This window comes from Nicotiana tabacum, chromosome 9 (genome assembly GCF_000715075.1).
Source record: "Nicotiana tabacum cultivar K326 chromosome 9, ASM71507v2, whole genome shotgun sequence".
NCBI lineage: Eukaryota > Viridiplantae > Streptophyta > Magnoliopsida > Solanales > Solanaceae > Nicotiana > Nicotiana tabacum.
In genome coordinates this window covers 1190215-1208516 of record NC_134088.1, presented here as the reverse complement: position 1 = coordinate 1208516, position 18302 = coordinate 1190215, and the positions used below count along the sequence as shown (strand labels likewise).

At 36.8% G+C, this 18302-nt stretch overlaps 1 protein-coding gene across 1 annotated transcript; it reads right to left on the bottom strand.

Annotated features, from left to right (window-relative positions):
* Nucleotides 1-4981: 4981 nt before the first annotated feature.
* On the bottom strand, nucleotides 4982-5809 carry LOC107822261 (pathogenesis-related protein PR-1-like). The gene has a single exon (XM_016648787.2). The coding sequence runs from the start codon at nucleotides 5779-5781 to the stop codon at nucleotides 5257-5259; it is 525 nt and encodes a 174-aa protein (XP_016504273.1). The 5' UTR covers nucleotides 5782-5809; the 3' UTR covers nucleotides 4982-5256.
* Between the last annotated feature and the right edge of the window lie 12493 nt (nucleotides 5810-18302).

Sequence of the window (18302 nt, the reverse complement as noted above, 5' to 3'; positions counted from 1 at the left end):
ATGAAGGAGCTATATATCTTTTTCGTTTACGATATTAGCATAGAGATTGAGACCAAACGAGGATTGTGATGGAATAGTAAGTACTCATTCATCCTTAATCAGAGATTTCAGATATAAATAATGTAGTGGCAAAACTAGAACTTTTACTGAGGAATGCCAAAATATAAAAAAGTAATTACATGAAAAAGTCAAGGGAAGTCAATATATAATAATATACATATAAAAAAAACTTACCAAGCTACACAGTGTAATTGTACAGACGAAGGGTGTTAGTTTGACAACCTTTTGAATAAGGTATTTTTCGTAATAAAATCTAGATCTGTCAAATGGGTCGGGTCGACCCACGAACCGGCTCACATAACCCATTAAAATTGACCCTTTAACCGGCCCATGACCCATAAAACCCTAATCGGATCAACCCATTAATTTAAGAGGCCTGGGCCGGGCTATAATATTTTGACCCATTGAACCGGACCGGACCTGAACCGGTAGCTGACCCACGGGTCAATCGGCCCGGACTAGCTCTATATATATTCTGATAAGTGGTAAAAAATTAAATTCAAACATTGAAGAAAGAATATAGTACCACACACTATGAGGCGTCTTGCCGAAATATTCAAATTCCATATATTTTAGACTATTAGTTATAGAAATATTCGAATTCCATATCTTTCTCAAGTCTTAATGTTAATAAAGTATGATTTTTCTTTCATTTTCATTCTAATTGGCTTCTAGGACATGTACTAATTTCAAGTTCGTATATATGTATAAAGTTTGAAATTTTTATCATTTATTAGTTTTGAACCTTTTTTAATTAAATTTGATTCGGCCCATTAGGGCCCGGGTTAAGGGGTTACGGGGTACGGGTACGGGTCGGATCAACATGTTGTGATTGACGGGCCAAATCCGGACCGGCCCCTATAAGAAAGTGACCGGATCGACCCGGTTAACGACCCACATGCCAAGAGTCAACATGTTCGGGTCCGGGTCGGATCGACCCATTTAACGGGTCTGATAAAATCTATTGATGGGCTAATATCTCAATGATGGAGCATCGAGCTGTGCCAGTTAGTTGAAAATCAATTAGAATTCGGTGCTCAAAATTTAATGGGCCTAGCCCAACAAGATTTTGGTCACTACAATCAATCCTCAATCCCCTACTTTGCACGTCATAATTTTTTTTATCAATTCTCAAAATTTAAACCTATCACATATGAATAACATCATCCATGCTCCTAATTAAAGCTGTCAATATGGGCAGGGCTGGGCTAGCTTAGTCCAACTCACGTGGGCTTTAGTAATTAACGGGTTAGGTTAAGCTAGCCCATTATTTTGATGAGCCTTATAATGGTTAGCCCAGTCCAACCTTATGTGGGCTGCGGGCCCCCACGGGCCGGCCCATTATTTTTTAAAATATAATTTTATATTTTTCTTTAAGTTCTAACTTAAAAAAAGATAAATATTTAAAAGCTAAAAAAATCTTATTGGAAAAATTTCACAAAACTCAATACTTATACTGTTTCAATATATCACAATAAACACTAAAAAAGTAAAAGGCAAGACTATATTTCATTTACTAAAAGTCAAAACTCAAAACAAAATTTTCAAGAGAACGTCCATGACGCTTATGGGATATCCAATACATCATCTTCATCAAACACATTCGAATCCGGTTGTGAGAAAATTGTCTTAACATCTTCACTTTCATCTACATCTACAATTTGTATGCAATATAGTTAGTTAAATATTAAAAATAATTAAAAATTTTAACCAAATTAACGTTTTAAGATTTTGATCTTTTAATATGATGAGCTTAATAAACTTTAAGCTTGGAATACTCTTCTTGATATTTTTTATGTCATATAATTTTGATTTTATATATTTTAAATACATATTTTTATTAGGCCCAACGGGCCATGGGCTTTTTCGGGCCGGGCTTAAAAGCCTCGTTCATAAATGGGCTCCTTTTTAAATAGGCTCTAAAAATTCTAGCACAACCCTGCTAGATTTTTTTTTATACTTTATATATTTTCGGTATTCAAAATTCGCTAGTACGAGTAATTTGGATTTGCATTGGGTAAATTAGATAATAAGTTAAAGTTCTCCCATTAGGATATTCTTCGTTCTCAGGACTCGAACTCAAAATTCTAATTAAAAATGAGTGAATAACAATCATCTTTATCACACTCCTCGATGGGATATATAGGACAATGATATGTTTTCTTACAATGCTCGCATATTTGGTATAGTCGAATTCATAGGTACAGAAACTGCCTTAAAAATAGTTGTATCTCAGGAGGGAATGTCCATCATTTTGATTTGAAAAACCTTTTTCTTTTGAAATATTATTTTTATATTTACTTATTATTCAGTAAATTATTATATATTTAATAGAGTCAAACTAGCCATTAGTCTACCGTTAACTAGCCGTTGGAGTAACGCCTATATATACATGATATTTTGGAGACTTGTTGACACAATTTTTCGAATCTTCTTCTTCCTTTTAGACGTTGGGTTTCTTTATTGAATTTTCTGTTAGTTCTGTTCCCAATTTAATAATTGAAAGAGCTTGTTGAATCCTACCGAATACGACTTATTTTATTCTTTATGTTTGGTGTGTATCACCTTATTGTTGGTTTCGTTTTGCACGAGGAGATGAGGAAGTATATGTGGTCAGAGGAGAAGATAAAGGGTTTGAAAGAGAAATATAGTGAAGATATGGGCAATAGTAATCAATAAATAAACTTATTTCTATCACACAAATAAGTTCCACTTTATCTTTTTTGGGTCTACTGCAGAATCATGAAAATGAACGTAGATTAATAGTCTGTTTGGCCAAACTTCTTTTGAGGCAAAAACATTTTTTTCTGGTCAAAAATGCTTTTTATTTTCTAAAATTAAGGTGTTCGGCCAAGCTTTTGAAAGGAAAAAAAGTACTTTTTGGGAGAAGCAAAAACAGTTTTGGAGAAGCAGAAAAAAATAGCTTATTTCCAAAAGCACTTTTTTTGAAAAATACATTTAGAAGCAGTTTTTTAAAACTTGGCCAAACACTAATTGCTGCTCAGAAGTGCTTTTCAAATTAATTAGCCAAACACAAATTGCTTCTCACCAAAAGTACTTTTGAGAAAAAACACTTATTAAAATAAGCTGATTTTTACAGCTTGGCCAAACGGGCTATAATAAATCAGCCTTTTTAGCTCAAAAGTTGGAAAACCAAATATATAATACTTTATGTCAAATTATGTGATATTTTTTTTTAGGTCCATTTAATAAAAAATATCATATTATTATATTTAGAAATAATATAAAATTAATTTTTTTATTTTTAACCCTATGAGATGAATTATAGAAAATTAAGTATCTATAATTTATTTTAAATTATAAGTTTTAAAACTTTTTATCTTTTTTCAATTTCATGTCCGGTCAAATAGTGTCATAAATTACAACAACAAACCCAATATAATCCACAAGTGAGATCTGGGGAGGGTAGTGTATAGAGGCAGTCCCAGGATTTTTACGCGACGATGGCACAATCTTCTGCTCAATCAGTGCTTTCTAACGACTTTTAATGTTCCGGGTGCCAAGTGCTTCAGATTAAATATTTTCAAGGTACATACATATACATATACATATATAAGATTTCTGCCGAAACTTACGGGGTTTGATGACCCTTCTCTTCTCTATAACACATAGGTCCGTCTTTGATTGTGTATATGCAAACTTTACCTTTATCTTGTGGACTATAGAAACTGTTTCGAATAGTCCCTCGGCTCAAAATCAGTATCATATAAATTGAGACGGATAAAGTATTTTTTTAATCTAATCTAGAAAGGAGCATAGCCTTCAAGAAGTCTGCTATTAATCAGGCTGGCATTTGGACGGTTTATTGTCAGATTATTGTGTTTCGGTTTAGCAAATATATATTTTACAAAGATATCTTAAAGGTATTGATTATTTTAAATTGATTTATAATAATATTCTGTTTTCTAAATGCCAGCTGTTACTCTGACTTATTCCCTCATCCCAAAAAATAAAATGGGAAAAGAACAAAAAAGAAATAGAAGGATAGAAGAAAAAAAAGGTAAAGGGTGTGAAAATAGAGGACATAAAATAAGTATTGAGCTGTCCTTTTCCTCTTTTTTTCTTTGTTAAATTATGAAATATATTAAAAAAAACCTTGTTCAAAATATTTATCATTTTAAAAAATTAAAAAGGCATTGCAACTTTTAATTACTATTTCAAAAAGGCATATAATCATTAATTACGCATCTAGGAAAAAGATAATTATATATATGAGTTAAATACTCTTATTAATAAAGCTATTAAATAATTTTATTAATAGATGTCAAAACTTTAAACGATACCCTCCATTCCACTTTATGTGATGCGATTTCAAGTATCAGGGTTGAACTATCTAATTTTTTTTTTTTGTTGGTGAATTCGGATGTTCAAGTTTTTTGAAATTAAACTTATATATTTAGAAACTAAATAAAAATAGTATAAGTCATAATTAAATGGGCATTCCAGTATACAATACATCCTGCATTAACACGCAAGGTTCAGGGAAAGACCGCACCCCATAAAGTGTGATATAGACAATCTACCCTAGTGCGAGTATTAGTGACTGCTTTCACAGCTCGAACTCGTGACCTATAAATCACACGGAAACAATTTTAATGTTACTCCAAAACTCCTCTTCATAAGTCATAATAATTAATAATTTAAAATATTTTAAAAACATAAAAAATCACAATAAACAAAAATCATTTGACTCTCAAAATAGTAAATGTATCATAGAAAGTGAGACAAAGAAATAGTAAAAAAGAACCAGAGGAAGTAATTTTTTTGTTTCCCTCCAAATACTTGTCTTCTCGAGAAATAGAAACATCATTAAAATAAACATGACAGACAAACAAACCTAAAACCCTCATCAATGGCATACAAAGCTCAAAACTTTTTCATGCTCATACGCCATTGTTAACTTCAAATCATTCATATTACACTTGTTATAATTATTGATACAATTAAATCAAGTGAGAAATTCCTTTCTCAAATCTCACATATGTTTACAAAAAACAAAGAAACAAAAAAAAAAAAAAATCAAGAAAAATATTGCAAAAACCAATTCAATGCATTTTGTTCGAGACTTCTCCCAACTCTTGCAAGCTGATCCGAACACCACAGTAAAAAAAAAAAGAAAAAAAAAGAAAAAAAAGAAGAATTCTCTCAATTTTCAAGTCTTCAACTTGAAAAATTTTAGTAAGGCCTTTCTCCAATGTAATTACCAGGAGGGTCATAATTGCAAGTCATAAAAACTCCCAATCCATTAAAACAGGTTACTTTTGCACAACCAATTCTTCTACTTTCTCTCCACACAATTTGCGTATAATGGCCACATTCTCCATCGTTACAACTATTGTACCAATAGTTATACGACCGTCGTTCCGCTAGCCAGGCCGAAACGGCCTGGCTAGGCGACCACCCAGCACCACTACCCCAGAAAATATTTTCACCATATGGTCCATTTGAGTGAATCAACTCACAATCATATCTCCTTTGGTTTGCATACCATGTTGCATAATTAGCCAATTTCTTGTCCCACACTAATGGTTTTAGCCTAAGTGCTGAACGAGCTGTATTTTGAGGAGTCAAGAATTGTTGGATAATGGTGTTAGATTTTTTCACAGAGGTTACATAGCTAGTTTGCTGTGTTAGGCCATTTGTGGTTGTTGAAATAATGGAGAGTACTAAAAGAGGGACCAAAAGATAGTAAGGGCTCATTTTGGAAATTTTTTGGCTATGTTTTAAAGATTTGTGGCATATAGTATTTATATGAAATAAAGGGAGTTGTTGGATTAAAGTGTCAACTTATTTGGTGGCACCCATGTTCGATAATGATTACCACACTTATTTTTGTAGATTTGAAAAGAAAAAGAATTTAGTTTAAAGAAATCTAATCCCCTTTGACTATTAGAATATTTTTTGTTTTTGTGTGATAATAATAATAAAAATAATAAAAATGTATAGAATTGTTAGAATGGTTCATTTTGTAAGAGTTTTTGTGCCATTCTTTGTAATGTATAGTTTATTTGACTTCTTGTTGGAGTTAATAAAATCTTTTATGGAATATATGGTGTAGAATTTGTTTGTTGGTAGATTATATTTTGTGGCTTTTATTTGTTTCAAGGAATACTTTCTATAACATGGTGTTTAATGTTCACTGTCTGAAATTCAAAATGTAAAGAAGAAATGCGAGATTAGAAAATATATTTCACGTAAATTGCACATTGAGCTTTTGGTACAAGCAGAGGCTGACCTATGTTGTAGAGACAGGGTTATCGGCATCCGAAAAGTTCGACAGAAATTATATTTATACATATATATATTTAAAAATAGTGATGTATATTAGTAAAGACACCCTATTTATAGAGCAGATTTTGCCGGAATGCAAAAATGCACCCGCAACCTACAACCTTCAAATTCTAAGTCCATTTCTGGGTATAAATATCTTGGAGGTAATAATCTACAAAGAAAGTAGGGGAAATTCGGGTTATTTTCCTTTCGACGATAAAACTTGTTGGCATATTGAACTTGTATAGACCAAAATTTTCTTGATTAAAGTATAAATACAAAAATAGCATATTCGATAAAATTATTGAGTTTTGTCAAAATTAAACATTTATAATCTGCAGTTTCAATTTGATGAAATCAAACCTGTGCATTCATAAAAGAAAGGAAAAATGCATAAGTACCCCCTGACCAATACCCGTATTTTTAACTGCACATTTTTTCTTTACGGAAATCTTATTATCCCCTTAAACTTATTTTAAATGAAGTTATTTGCGCCCTTAACGTGACTTGGCAGAGTGTGTATATTTCACGCTCCCAAAGGAGAGTGAGAAACAAGAAAAAATGATTTTCAGATTATTTTTTATTCTTTTTTACCATTTTTTTCTTACTTTTTTTCCTTGTCCTTTTCCTTTTCTTTTTCCTTTTTCTTTGTCTTTTTTCTTTTACTTTTTTTCGTTTCTTCTCTAATTCCGACGGATAATCATTCACCAGCGACTTTGTCTAACCGTTTTTCTTCCATTTTTTCTTTTTACACACAACTTAAACTCTCAAAAAGATCTATTTATAAGCAAAGCAAAATACAACTCAGATTTGGGGAAAAAAATTCATCATCGGAAAACCTTCCCATGCCGAAAAAAAAATAATGTATTGAAATTTTAACTGAAAACGTTTTCTCAGCTTATATTCGTTTTTATTTCTTTTGCTCTTCCTCCCACATATAAATTACACTTTCAAAAAAAATTATATATATATAAAACAAAACACACTTAGATCGGGATAAAAATATGTCGCCAGAAAAAAAAGTTCGCTGGAAAAATTGGTGTTTGTGAAATTCCGACGACTACCATTTTATGCCGCCGGTGACCAAAACAAAAAGAAAGAGAATAAAATAACCAAAAAAATGATAATAATAATAAATAAGAAAAAAAGGATAAGAACAAGAAGAAAGAATAAAAAAAGTACTAAAAATACATGTGGGGGCGCGTGTAGTGCACCACTTGCCAAGAGTTTGGTTGTCAGCGCTAAGGGTGCAAATAATTTCATTTAAAATAAGTTTAGGAGAGGTAAAAAAATTCCCGCAAAAAAAAATGTGTGATTGAAAATCCGAATATAGGTCGAGGGGTACTTATGCATTAAACACAATCATGTACATGTGCAAACAAAGGTTTGATAGTAGGATGACGTATCAATGACAAAAGAAAATAACCCATAATTACTTTTTCTAAAACCATTAATATTTTAGAATTTTACCTTGATTAGTTAAAAAAGAAAACTTCTTGACATTTTACCCACTATGATACAGTGGAGGTGATGAGTAAATTTTCTCATTATAGTAGGTAAAGTTTAGTATTTTTTTCATAAATAATGGTAAACTCATAATTTTTAGTCGTGAATACTCAACCATTTTATAACTAGACTTTCTACTTTCTAAGATTGTATGTTTAGTCAGTATATTTGTAACAGCTCAGCCCATTAATGATATTGTCTGCTTTGGACCTAGGCCCGTACAACTTTAAAATGCGTCACTGACTCACTAGGGTTTAAAGCATGTCTACTTATATACTCAATATCTCTCTCGTGTTTTGTCGATGTAGGATTCGCCTAGGGTGTCACAATGTTATTACTAATTTCCAACATAAAAAAAGTATAATAAAAGGACATTCCGGTACACAAAGCATCTTTCACGCAAGGTCCGGAGAAGAGCCGCGCTCTTAGGATTAAGATGCAAACAACATATCTTTATGCAAGCATTAGTGACTGTTTCACAGCTCGAACCTGTGACCTATATATCATACAGAGACAATTTTACCGTTGTTCTAAAACTCATCTTCGAATATAAAAGTATAATATTTATGTAAAATATAGTGGATGTAATATTTTTGGTCGAGCAGCCAAATGGATAACTTTCCCATGACTCAAACCCTTTAATCAACCACAGCAAAAAGATATTGCCTAAATTAACGCAGATGATTGTGACCTGAATTAACGGAAACCGATTTCAGCTTGGACCTTTGTGTGCTTTTCTCTCTATCCATTTTTGACTTTTTTTTGGTTTCCCACCCGGTGTTCGGTATCCGTATTAGAGCCCGACTATATCCGGATTCGCGCCGTATAAGGCCCCATTCAGGAGGAAGCGCTCCCTACCCGAGGATTTGACTTCTTTGAGATCCGTCTTGGAATCGCCTAATATTTGTTCCGGACATCAAATACGGCCTAAGAAACCATTGTCGCCGCCCCGAAATGACCAAATTGCATTTTTGGATAAACTTCAACCCCTACTAAAAAATCTTGAAGAGTAAGATAAGTGATTCCTCTGTTTTAATTTATGTGGCTATGTTTGATAAGATATAAAGTCTAAGAAAGAAAAAATAATATTTTTGAAACTTGAAATCTAAAATAAACTATAAAAATTTGTATAATTATAAATTATCCTATTCACCAAAAATTTAAAGTTAAATTGTTTCTAAATAATAAAGTATGATATTCTTTTTGGGACTGACTAATAAGAAAGTATAACACATAATTGATGTGTAGAAATTCATGGGTTAGCTGTGCCCCAATACGGGTATTGAACATCGGATGAAAAAAAAAAATGACGAGAGTCCGTTTTACTTACATGTTTTCAATTAACTTACAGTGATTCGTAATTGATGTATTGGGTGAATACGCATTTGATTAGCACAGGGAGCCTATGTAGGAATGCAAAGGTAATACAGCACGAGATGTGTGGTAGGCCTATGTCACTAGCTTGGATTTTCTGTATTTAAAAGAAATAGGTAGAGAGGGAGCATTATAAACCGTATTCGGAAACTGAATGGGTCCAACATAATATACTAGAGTTCCAACATAATATACTGGACTTTCAGCATAATATACTGGTCCAACATAATATGCTGGAAGTTCATACATAGGTGCTCCAATCTCAAGTATATTATGTTGGATCTTTCCGTGTGTTGGAGTTCCAGCATAATATGCTGGAAGTTCATACACAGGTGCTCCAATCTCCAGTATATTATGCTAGAACTTTTCGTATTTCAGCAAAATAGTGGCTAGTTTACAATGACTTTGCAAACGCTGGCTATTTTTCAGTTACGAGTTCGAAATTTGGCTAGCCCGTACTATTTTCACCTAATTTTTCCTTATTTGTTTGTCAGACTAACTTATTTGTGATTGAAGCATATATATTTGTTATTGTCTTTGAAACTAACATCATATGTTCACACACAACCAAGACAAATGGGGTAGGTTACAAACAACCATTCTTAGTGATGTTATTTATAGATTAGTCACTACTTATTTTGTCCTAAAAATTTCAATTAAAAATTTTAACTTCGGGATGAAAATTAATCTGAAAAAATAAAATTCAGGATGTACTGGCTAATTTCTAAATAGCAACTATTTAGAGTGACTACCTGGTGTCATTTCTACAAGACAAATATTTATCACCGCTCATAATTGAACGTTTGGTGCGTTACTTATTAGCCCATGTTTTTCAGTCCTAAAGTTTTATTGAAAAAAAAAAACTTAACTTTAAATTTAATCAAATGACAGAATAGTGAGTTATAGCTCTCCTTATATTTACAGATAGATTGATATTTCGTTAATTAAACCCTAATAATAATAATTAACCCTCTTGTAGTTGTTGGATTTGTTAGGGTTATTATCATATGTAGTATTCTTGCACTTAGTCATACGAAGGTGTGGGAGAGGGTGATGGAGCTAAGGATGAGGAGAAGGGTGTCTATTTTCGAGAACCAGTTTGGATTTATGCCAGGGTGTTCGACTACGGAAACCATTCACCTTGTTAGGACATTGATGGAACAATATAGGGAGAGGAAGAGAGACTTGCATATGGTATTCATCGATTTAGAAAAGGCTTATGATAAAGTCCCGAGGGAGGTTCTGTGGAGATGTTTGGAGGCTAGAGGGGTACCTGTGACCTACATTAGGGTGCTTAAAGAGATGTATGAGGGAGCAAGGACCTGTGTGAGGACAGTGGGAGGGGGCTCGGACCATTTTTTCGGTCATGATGGTGTTGCATTAGGGGTCGGTACTCAACCTTTTTTTGTTTGCCCTAGCGATTGACGACTAACTCGCCACATCCAAGGGGAGGTACCGTAGTGCATGTTATTAATTTGCATACGACATTGTTTTATTTGACGAGATGTGAGATGGCGTTAACACGAGGTTAGAGGTATGGAGACAGACCCTAGAGTCTAAAAGTTTCAAGCTGAGCAGAACCAAGACATAATACTTGGAGTGTAAGTTTAGTGGTGCTACTCAGGAGTGGAAGGGGAGGTGAGGTTGGATTAACAAGTCATTCCTAGGAGGGGGAGTTTTAAGTACCTTGAGTCTATTATACAGAAGGATGGGGAGATTGATAAAGATGTCACACATCGTATCGGGGTGGGATGGATGAAATGAAGACTTGCTTCCGATGTTTTGTGTGATAAGAAAGTACTACCAAAACTTAAAGGTATGTTTTATATAGCGCTGGCCAGACCGGCTATGTTGTATGGGGCCGAGTGTTGGCCAGTCAAGAGCTCTCACATCCAGAAGATGAAGGTAGCAGAGATGAGGATGTTAAGATGGATGTATGAGCACACCGATTAGATAGGATTCAGAATGAAGTTATTCGGGACAAGGTGGGTGTTGCCCCTATTGAGGACAAGATACGAGAATCACAACTTAGATGATTTGGACATGTGAGTAGGAGAAGCACATACGCTTCGGTAAGGAGGTTTGAGAGGTTGACATTGGAGGGCCTTAGGAGAGATAGAAGTAGGGCGAAGAAGAGTTGGGGTGAGATGATCAGGCATGACATGTCGCAGCTACAGCTGACCGAGGACATTACCCGTGATAGGAAGGTGTGAAGGTTGAAGATTAGGATAATAGGTTAGGTAGTCTAGATTATTCATACCGGTAGTGTTATTATGTACTCACGCATTCTGGTTGGTAGTAGGCTTATTTTAATACCTGTTTTTTTGTTCCTATCTTGTTGTGTATACTTCTTTTACATGGTTTTCCGGTATTGTCCCGTCTTGTTTTTTCTTATTATTGTGGTACCTATGCTTGCCTGACTCAAGAGTCTATTGGAAATAACATCTCTACCTCCACAAAGGTAAGGGTAAGGTCTGCATATACACTATCGTTCTTAAACCTCACTATATAAGATTAACTGGATATATTGTTGTTGTAGTATTCTTGCACTTAACACTAGTTTCAAATTCAGTAGTAACACCTTGAGCCTTATCATTAACTTTGTAAGTAGATTTAAACTAGCTTAAGAATTCAGCACATGTAAAGAATGACAGCATATGTAAAGAAAGATAAATGCAAAAACTAAGATCTTCAATAAAATTACCAAAATAAAGTTTTCCCATTCATTCTCCAAAAGTTATATACATTTACTAAGTTTCCAAGAAAAGGCAAAAACATGAGAAATTCTATCTACTTCTACCAAAAGCTAATTAACAAGAATCCTGTCACGACCCAAAATCCCAACCCGATCGTGATGGCACCTCTCGTGAGGACAAGACCAGCCAATCAACAAAACAGTACATCTCTTTATAATTACTTAGCAGGAATAAGTCTAAATCATGGGCAAAATAATCTTAAATGCGAAATAAACGTGATAGAACAAGGAAAACCCTCCCAACTCAGCCCGAAATCGGGGTGTCACAAGTCATGAGCTACTACAGAGTTTACTAATATTTTACAAAGTATGGAATTATCATAAATAACAAAGATAAGGGAGAAAACGGGGCTACGGACGTCAACAGCTACCTCGTTACTCCTAGTCACCGCCTGGTGTGGAAAGAATCAGCGCTCAGGAGCGAACTCAGCTCTGCCTGTATCTGCACACATGGTGCAGAGAGTAATGTGAGTACTCCGACCCAGTGAGTAATAAAAATAAATAACGACTGAAAACATGAAATCTCATAACGACACAATATAGCACTATCCCAAGCAGTAAAATCAGTTATATAGTAAAATAGTGAGTATCAGATAATTCTTCTTTTAAAACAGTAAAGACAAATAATTTCCACAGTAAGGATAAATCAAAAGCTTGCCCCTCGGGCTCAATATGTAAACCTCAGTATAGTATCAGCCCCTCGGGCTCACTCCCAACTCACCAGCACACAACATCAGCCCCTCGGGCTCACTCCCAACTCACCACACACAAGCAACGGCCTCTCGGGACCACTCCCAACTCACCTGGGTACCCTGCGCTCACTGGGGGTGTGTACAAACTCCGGAGGGGCTCCTACAACCCAAGCGCAATATCAATAGGCCTGAAAGCCTTCACACATCACACACGAGGCCTGAAAGCCTCCTCATATAACACTCGAGGCCTGAAAGCCTCCTCACATCACTCAACATATCCTCACGTATGGCCCTCGGCCTCAATCAGTCCAGAAAATAATCATAAGCCTCTTGGGCATCAGTAAAACAATAGTGCTCAGCTCAACAGCATTATAAATATCATTAAATCTCGAGTTGAGTATAAAAGTAGCTGAGTTCACAAAATAATATAATTCAATTGGACTGAGTTCAAATAATATTTCAATTCGTGAGGAAAATAGTGATGTAAATTCACAAAAGATTTCAGATAATTGGCACGAAGCCCAAATATGGCAATAAGCCCCAATCATAGTAAAAAACAATAAATCTTTATCAATTACGCGGTAAAAATATCAACTGGGATGGACCAAGTCACAATCCCCAATAGTAAATGACCCCGTGCTCGTCATACAACGCGTGTCTCATCTCAACATAGCAGTATGTTGTGCAATACAGGGTTTCAAACCCTCAACGCATCATTTTAAATCATTACTCACCTCAAACCGGCTACTTCTTTAGCTCGCAACGCTTTTGCCCCTCGAATTGGCCTCCACGTGCATCGAATCTATCCAAAATCAGAACGAATATGTCATAATATGATAAGGGAACAAAGCCCAATCAAAACAATCGAAAAATACCAAAATTCTCGAAATTAGCAAAAACCCGAACCCCGAGCCCACGTCTCGAAATTCAAAATTTTTTACATCAACGGGTTCCTTATCTCTCCACGAGTCTAACCATACCAAAATTATCAAATTCCCATAATATTTTGACCCTCAAATTCTCAATTCTATCCGAGAGGGTTTCTAACTTTTCAAGCTAAATTCACGGATTAAATGCCAAAACTTGTAATAGATTCGAGTAATCTAACCAAAATTGAGTTAAAAATACTTAACCCGTTGTTCTCTCTGAAAAACTCCCGAAAAATCGCCTTATCCGAGCTCCAAATCGTTAAAAATGGAAAATCTCCCGAACTTAACATTCTGTCCGGTACTGTTCACGGGTACACTGTACACGGTACTGTTTATGGATCACTGTTCACTGTTTACCCGCGCGGTTACTGTTCACCTGCGGGTACTGTTCACTGCTGCAGAAAATATAGCAGCTTTTAAGAAATTTGCAGCACAACTATTTTTCACTAAAATGGCTCTAACTCCATCATACGAACTCGGAATTAGACGATTCTTATTCCTATGAGTCACAAATAATAATACGAACACAACCCTTCAATCGAAACTCAATTCGGAGCTCGTTTGCCCAGTTCAATACCCATTTCGCTCGTTAACCAATTAACTCACATTTCACGTCAAAAACCCAATCGCGACTTGATGAAATTAAACCAAAATTTCCATATCAGTCCTATAATTCATGATTTAAATTCTGGAAGTCTCGAAATCAAATTTGGATCTCTAGAACTAAAAATGAACCTTTAGATCATTACATTTATACTTAAAACGACAAAAATCTTCCAAAAATGACCCGTTGGGCATCCGAAACACACCCGAGTCCCCCGAGACTCCGACCAATAATACCAACCAGTACCAAAATACATTACGGACTTGCTCGAGGCCTCAAATCACATCAAACAACGCTAAAATCATGAATCAACCTCCAATCCAAGTTTTATGAACTTTAGAATTTCCAACTTCTATTTCCGATGCTGAAACCTATCAAATCATGTCCGATTGACTTCAAATTTTGCACACAAGTCCAAAATGACATAAAAAAGCTACAAAAATTCTCGGAATTCCATTCCGACCGTCGGATCAAAATTTTACCTATCAACCGGAAATCGCCAAAATACTAACTTCGCCAAAATGAGCTAATTTCTTCACTGGACCTCCAAAATTAATTCCAATTGTGCTCCTAGGCCTTAAATCATCCCCTGAAACTAACTGAATCATCGGAATTCAATTCCGAGCCCTCTAACTCACAAGTCAATGTCCGGTTGACTTTTCCAAACTAATTCTTCCTTAAAGAGACTAATTGTCCCATTTCATACCAAACTCGATCTGAATTGACTCAAATTCACCAAGTACACCTATTGAAACATGAATAAGCATTTAACGGGGAATACGGGACGAAAATACAGGAAATGACGGTTCGGGTCGTTATATTCTCCCTAACTAAAACAAACGCTCGTCCTCGAGCGAGTTAAGAAACATACCTGGAGTTTCAAATAGGTGCGGGTACCTGCTCCGCATCTCTTGCTCGGTCTCCCAAGTAGCCTCCTCCACCGGCCGACCTCTCCACTGTACTTTCACTAATGCTATATCTTTTGATCTCAAATTTTGAACCTGTCGACTCAAAATAGCCACTGGCTCCACATTATAAGTCAAATTTTCATTTAACTGTACTGTACTGAAATCTAAAATATGAGACGGGTCCCCAATGTACTTCCGGAGCATGGACACATGGAGTACCGGATGAACACCCGACAATCTAGGCGGCAAAGCAAGCTCGTAAGCCACCTTTCCAATCCTCCTAAGTACCTCAAATGGTCCAATAAACCGCGGACTCAACTTCCCTTTCTTTCCGAACCTCATAATACCCTTCATCGGCTAAACCTTCAGCAAAACCTTCTCGCCCTCCATAATGACACCACTCGGACCTTCCGGTCCGCATAACTCTTCTGACGCGACTGAGCTGTGCGAAGTCTTTCCTGAATCACCTTCACCTTTTCTAAGGCATCCTGGACCAAATTTGTCCCCAACAACCTAGCCTCACCGGGCTCAAACCAACCCACTGGAGTTCTACACCGCCTCCCATATAAGGCCTCATACGGTGCCATCTGAATACTGGACTGATAGCTGTTGTTGTAGGCAAACTCTGCAAGTGGTAAAAATTCAACCCAAGAACCTCCAAAATCAATCACGCAGGCACGCAACATATCCTCCAATATCTGAATAGTACGCTCGGACTGTCCGTCCGTTTGAGGATGAAATGCTGGACTCAAATCCACCTGAGTGCCCAACTCGTGCTGAAAAGTCCTCCAAAACTGAGAAGTGAACTAAGTACCTATATCCGAAATAATAGTAACTGGAACACCATGCAACCGCACAATCTCCTGACTAAAGATCCTAGCCAGCCGCTCTGCAGAATATGTGGTACACACCGGAATGAAATGCGCTGACTTGGTCAGCCTATCCACAACGACCCAAATCGAATCAAAATTCTTCAAAGTCCGAGGAAGGCCACTCACGAAATCCATAGTAACTCTCTCCCATTTCCACTCAGGAATAATCATCTGCTGAAGCAAACCGCCCGGTCTCTGATGCTCATATTTCACCTGCTGACAGTTGAGACACCGAGCCACATATCCCACAATGTCTTTCCTCATTCTCCTCCACCAGTAATGCTGTATCAAGTCCTGATACATCTTCGCAGCACCCGGATGGATGGAATACCGCAAACTGTGGGCCTCCTCAAGAATCAAATCTCTAAGCCCATCAACATCGGGCACACAAATACGGCCCTGCATCCTCAATACGCAATCATTACCTATAGTCACATCTTTGGCATTATCATGCTGAACTCTGTCCTTAAGGACAAACAAATGCGGATCATCATACTGGTGCTCTCTGATGCGATCATATAAGGAAGAGCGAGAAACCATACTAGCCAATACCCGGCTAGGCTCAGAAATATCTAACTGCACCAACTGATTGGCCAAGGTCTGAACATCAACTGCAAGAGGCCTCTCCCCAACTGGGATGTAAGCCAAACTCCCCATACTGACTGCCTTTCGGCTCAACGCATCGGCCGCTACATTGGCCTTTCCCGGATGATATAGAATGGTAATATCATAGTCTTTAAGTAACTCAAGCCATCTCCGCTGCCTCAAATTAAGATCTTTTTGTTTAAATAAATGCTGAAGACTGCGATGATCAGTGAATACCTCACAAGATACGCCATATAAATAGTGCCTCCAAATTTTTAAGGCATGAACTATAGCAGCCAACTCCAAATCATGAACATGGTAGTTCTTCTCATGGGGCTTCAACTAACGAGAAGCATAAGCAATAACTCTACCCTCCTGCATTAACACACAACCAATCCCAACTCTTGAAGCATCACAATATACTGTGTATAAACCTGTAGCTGATGGTAACACCAACACTAGAGTTGTGGTCAGAAGTGCCTTGAGCTTCTGAAAGCTCTCCTCACACTCGCCGGACCATACAAATGGGGCACCTTTCTGAGTCAACTTGGTCAAAGGCGATGCAGTAGAAGAAAACCCCTGAACAAATCGGCGATAATAGCCTGCTAGCCCAAGAAACTCCGAATCTCTGTGACTGAGGACGGTCTAGACCAACTCTGCACTGCTTCTATCTTTCTTGGATCAACCTGTATACCCTCGCTGGACACTATGTGTCCCAAAAATGCCACAGAACTTAGCCAAAATTCACATTTGGAGAATTTTGCATAAAGCTTCTCCTCTCAATCTCTGCAACACTACACGCAAATGCTGGGCATGCTCCTCCTGGCTACGCGAGTACACCAGGATATCATCAATGAATACAATAACAAATGCATCAAGATAAGGCTGAAATACACTGTTCATCAAATGCATGAACATTGCTGGGGCATTGGTCAGCCCGAAAGACATAACCAAAAATTCATAGTGACCATATCTAGTCCTGAAGGCAGTCTTGGGAATATACGACTCCCTGATTTTCAACTGGTGATAGCCCGAACGAAGATCAATCTTAGAAAATACCCTCGCTCCCTGAAGCTGATCAAATAAGTCATCAATGCGAGGCAAAGGATACTTGTTCTTCACTGTTACCTTATTCAACTGCCTATAATCAATGCACATTCTCATTGTGTCATCTTTCTTCTTCACAAATAAAATAGGTGCACCCCACGGGGACACGCTAGGCCGAATGAACCCCTTATCTAGGAGTTCCTGAAGCTGCTCCTTCAATTCTTTCAGCTCTGTTGGTGCCATACAATATGGCGGAATAGAAATGGGCTGAGTGCCCGGCACTAAGTCAATTCCAAAATCAATATCCCTGTCTGGTGGCATGCCTGACAGGTCTGCAGGAAAAACATCGGGAAAATCCCTCACAACTGGGACAGAATCAATACTAGGAGTATCAGCTCCAACATCCCTCACAAATGCTAGATATGAAAGGCAACCCTTCCTAACCATACGCTGGGCCTTCAAGAATGAGATCACTCTACTAGGGATATAATCAGTCACACCACGCCACTCGATCCGCGGTACCCCCGGCATAGCCAAAGTGACTGTCTTAGCATGACAATCTAGAATAGCACGACACGGAGATAGCCAATCCATGCCCAAAATGACATTAAAATCTACCATGCTCAATAGCAATAGATCCACTCGGGTCTCCAGACCCCCAATAGTCACCACACATGAT

What these genes read in the sequence shown, in the direction of transcription:
- LOC107822261 (XM_016648787.2), bottom strand. Translation starts at nt 5,781, where the DNA reads ATGAGCCCTTACTATCTTTTGGTCCCTCTTTTAGTACTCTCCATTATT.